At 33.2% G+C, this 4,676-nt stretch overlaps 1 protein-coding gene across 1 annotated transcript; it reads left to right on the top strand.

Annotated features, from left to right (window-relative positions):
* The first annotated feature begins 2,509 nt into the window (after nt 1-2,509).
* Nucleotides 2,510-3,924, top strand: LOC134707391 (uncharacterized). The gene is made up of 3 exons (XM_063567103.1): nt 2,510-2,696; nt 2,881-3,004; nt 3,454-3,924. Exons 1-3 carry the CDS (start codon nt 2,612-2,614, stop codon nt 3,800-3,802), a joined length of 558 nt encoding a protein of 185 aa, XP_063423173.1. The 5' UTR covers nt 2,510-2,611; the 3' UTR covers nt 3,803-3,924.
* The last annotated feature ends 752 nt before the right edge of the window (nt 3,925-4,676 follow it).

Below are 4,676 nucleotides of genomic sequence, written 5' to 3'. Positions count from 1 at the left end.
GGTATTAGAAGCGTGTATTTTCCCGTAATATAAATAGTTATCAAAGGTACCAGGATTATAATTCAGTGCGTCAGACGCGCGTTTCGTCTTCATAAGACTCATCAGTGACGCTCATATCAAAATATTTATAAAGCCAAACATGTACAAAGTTGAAGAGCATTGAGGATTCAAAATTCCAAAAGTTGTGCCAAATACGGTTAAGGTGATCTATGTCTGGTATAAGAAATTCCTTAGTTCTTCGAAAAATTCAAAGTTTTGTTGACAGAAAATTTATAAAAATGACCACATTATTGATATTCATTTTAACACCGAAGTGTTGACTACTGAGCTGGTGATACCCTCGGGGACGAAACGTCCACCAGCAGTGGCATCGACCCAGTGTTGTAAATAGTTATCGAAGGTACCAGGGTTATAATTCAGTACGCCAGACGCGCGTTTCGTCTACATAAGACTCATCAGAGACGCTCATATCAAAATATTTGTAAAGTAAAACATAAATAAAATGCTTGAATTATTACGTCATCATTCTATGACGTCGGGTACTTCATTCATAAAAAAACATATGACGTGGGAGTACGATCGGAACAGTTAATGCAATATATTCATATTTTACCACGGGTGTGTACTCGAAGCGTTTGAAGGAGGTCATGTTAGAATCTATAATTATAATAAAACAGAAAATAAAGTCAATGACAGTGCTCCTGTTCACAATTCAAAGTGTGATTACCTGGTTGTTAACAATTATTTATGTCTTAAAAAGAACAGTATAATAATTCACCCATCGTAGATACGGGGCGCCGAATGGGACTATCGTGATTTTGTACAAAATTCAATAGACCACTTTCGAGTTCATCCCTCACCGAAAAAAACTCGTCAATTATACGCGCCTTTATCACCGTCATTTGTGCGTTTAGGGGCATCGTCATTTCCCTTCCAATGTTGCGCGAGTGGTTGGAACACTTTAATTCTATATTGTAAGAATTATTCGGCAAATTGAATTCTCAAAATTGACAATCAACACTGCTGTCATTAGGGTATTGTCAGTAAGTACCTACAGAGCAACCATTATTTCTAGTTTATCCTGCACAAAGACGATCACTAAGACGCTTGATGAACGTAAATAGTGCAGGGATACAGGCGAGCCCCTCTATCTGGTAAATGACGTCATAAAGGCGTGCATAATTGACGAGTTTTTTGACGGTGACGGATGAACTCGAAAGTGGTCTATTCTGTCATAACAAAATCATTTATGTCTTAAAAACTAGATGTGATATAGACTTGTTCTATGAGAACTTCAATTTTGTGATGACAAAATTCATTTTTGTAGACAAAATTCATTTTTGTGATGACAAAGGTCAATTTTGTCAAAAAGGTATGCAAATTTAAACTTATTTGCACACAACATTGACTTTTGTTACCTGATATGGAAATTAAATCACAAAAGTCAATTGTGTGAGACAAGATTCAATTTTGTTAGACAAATTTCAATTTTGTCTATTATATTCAGTTTTGTCTATATTGACTCACAAAACTAAATTTTGTGATGAACATTTAATTTTATCTCACAAAACTCAATTTTGTCTCACGAAACTCAATTTTGTGACGAAAAAGTTCAATTTTGTCAATTTTGTCTGTCAAACTCAATTTTGTGAAGACAAAATTGAATTTCGTAAGACAAAATTGAATTTTGGTAATTTTGTCTCACAGAGGTCAATTTTGTCTCACAAAAGTCAATTTGTCTCACGAAAGTCAATTTTGTCAATTTTGTCTTATAATGGTCAACTTTGTGTTACAAAAGTCGATTGTGAATGCAAATTAGTTCACGGAATCAAACTAAACTAATTTGCATACAAAATTGACTTTTGTCACCCAATTTTCAAATTAGGTAACAAAAGTAAAGTCTGTGTTACAAAAATGAAATTTGTCATTACAAAAGAAACTTTTGTCCACTGAAAGATAATTTTGTATGACAAAATTTTCAATTTGTAGTATGCTACAAATTTTGTTAAACTAAACTCATATTAAATGAACAAAACTCACTTTTGTCCGTACAAAATTGAATTTTGAGTACAAAACCACAAGAGTCCTATTCGGCGCCCCGTAGAAGATACCATGAAAACATATATAGAATTTTCTTTCAAAGGATTTTGTTTAGGTCTATATAAAATTGCATATTTTGGGGAAAAAAAGCATATTTTATCGTTTTTCGTTGTTGAATTAGACGATTATTTACACTTCCTTTGTCCTCTTTGGCGTATTGTGACAAACACGAAATGAATATATAAAATAGAGTTATTAAATAATTTGACAAATAATATTCGTCATATTTTTGTTCAGTGGTTATATCTTCCAACTAAGGCGTATATCTGACCAGAGGCAACGTCATTTCTTCGCTGTGTCATCATCAACATAAATATTTTGTATACCCAACAGCATGTTGTTGTTATAAACACTAAGATTAATTATGTTTATTTCAAATCAATTTCAGTAACATACAGATGATGATCTTCATAAAGAACGCGTCAAAGCTATAAATATTACACTTTATCCGTGATATATGATAAACTGTCATATTGTGTATAGCTTTCATACATAGAAAAATAGTGAAAACATGCAGTCCTTATTATTTCTGGTGGTATTTTTACCATTTGTCAATGGATATTGCTATCAAAGTTCTGGTAGAGTCGATAAAACAGGTAAAGTTTAATCAAGATTTTTTTCTGCTTTTTTTTTTAACTCTTTATAAGAATACTATACTTGATATTGTTTTAAAACTTCAAAATAAATTGCATTGCATATTTTTCTATATATATAGCACAGCACTTTTCTACACCACAGCACATGTAATAGCAATATCAAAATATACTTTTATGTTTCCAGTGACTGGACGATTGATACCAGTATGTTCATACAAAGGACTCGATATATTAGATGGTTCCAGTTTTCGGACAGCAGATTGTATGGACTGTAAATGTAGAAATAGCGGACAACTATCTTGTTGTGGGCAAGTTAAATTACTTTTTATTTTTGTCAGGACATTTTATACCGAAGTCATACAGTGCAAGTGGCAGGGACAAATAGTGCTATTAATGTCCATCCAAGCGCCATTCCGAAAACGCATATATACATTATAAAATCATTAAGTACTTTTCGTAGACTAATTGTTTGCTTTGTATTAGGAAGCAAAAAAGAATGGGGAGGGGACAATTGCTTATGATAACAATCCACAACTATTTTGATCTGAGCGTCACTGATGAGTCTTATGTAGACGAAACGCGCGTCTGGCGTTTTAAATTATAATCCTGGTACCTTTGATTACTATTAACTCATCAGATCGATTCAAAGCAGAAAAACGTCTACCAAAAACACGGACCGGACGTGGCAGGGTACTTATCAACCCCTCATACACATCCAACATCCATAAGTTCTAACGACATTTTTTATATTTTTCAGATACGGAATCAACTCAGGAGTGTATCTAGCACCGGTCGGCTGTAAAGTAATTGCTGACGGTTGCGATCCAATTTTTGTACTACAATCAGACGAAACACGTGACTGTAAAACTGGTAAAAAGATAGATTTAACACTGAAGCCAGAAATAATTCAGCCATCTTTTCCTGGAGTGTATCCGAGTACTAATATGTTCCCTAACACGAGGCTGCCAGATTTAAGGGACATGATGAGAAAGGGAATGAATTACCAATACAACTATCATAGTAAAAATGTAAACCCGTTTGTTGGTGAAGATACTACCGGAAATTCATTGAGAGATTTTATGTTTAACAATGGCCTCTTCGTCTAGTAAAAACTAAACTGAACGTACTTATAACAACATTTATGAAAGAAATTGATTAAGTAAAGCTATATAACTATCATTATATGTTATTTTTTTTTGAATTGTAATAAAAGTGTTTCGTTACATTGCTTGAAGCAGTCTTCTTCTTTTTTTGGATTATAAATGTCCTTTTTATGTTTCGATAACATACATTCAAATGTTGTTGATGTGCAGCATAACATTAAACGTATTTTGAACGACTCCTGAACATCTTATCATGTAAGGAGCACCCATGTCACAGGTGACCACTGATATGTCCAATTGGTCGTGGTCTTTTTCTCGCTTTTTCTCTTTCTTTTTAAAGTTCATAATATATCAACAAATACCGTTTTACATGCCAGGAGCAAATTAATTGTCCAAATATTGAGCAGAAGCTGTTCGCCAATTTGGAAAATCTGTGAACATGTGTATGTTCTGTCGTGTAGCGTTCAATTGTATGTTATTCCGTGTTTCTTTTCTACTAACCATAATATTTTCTGCTCTTCGACTTTCATTCATTATCAATCTGAGTGACAATTCCAAGAGCATAGTACAATTTAAGAGATGTCGGTTGAAGGAATTTGACGAGTAACATTTTTGGTAAATAAATCAAACATGAACAAAACTATAACAATTCAACTGAAAGCCTATATATATTAGGCATGTTAGATTTAAGAACCCTACCCGCTCAAAATAATAATAAAATAGTCGTACATGTATGTACTCACAATATAAAATAAACAATAGCACCACAAATCGTTAAGTGGCCGAAGAATATGAAGAATCCTTCAATCTTACTGTTACTTTTATGTCGATTTATTAAGTAATTTGGTGTTGACGACTACATGTATAATCTTGTGTT

Source organism: Mytilus trossulus, chromosome 2 (assembly GCF_036588685.1).
Source record: "Mytilus trossulus isolate FHL-02 chromosome 2, PNRI_Mtr1.1.1.hap1, whole genome shotgun sequence".
NCBI classification, from domain to species: Eukaryota; Metazoa; Mollusca; class Bivalvia; order Mytilida; family Mytilidae; genus Mytilus; species Mytilus trossulus.
The sequence above is the reverse complement of the archived record's forward strand: the minus strand, read 5'-3'. Positions and strand labels throughout refer to the sequence as shown.

Coding starts and splice junctions, on each gene's coding strand:
- LOC134707391 (XM_063567103.1), top strand. CDS start 2,612: ATGCAGTCCTTATTATTTCTGGTGGTATTTTTACCATTTGTCAATGGA. Junction 2,697..2,880: donor TGGTAGAGTCGATAAAACAG/GTAAAGTTTAAT, acceptor TTATGTTTCCAG/TGACTGGACGATTGATACCA. Junction 3,005..3,453: donor GGACAACTATCTTGTTGTGG/GCAAGTTAAATT, acceptor TATATTTTTCAG/ATACGGAATCAACTCAGGAG.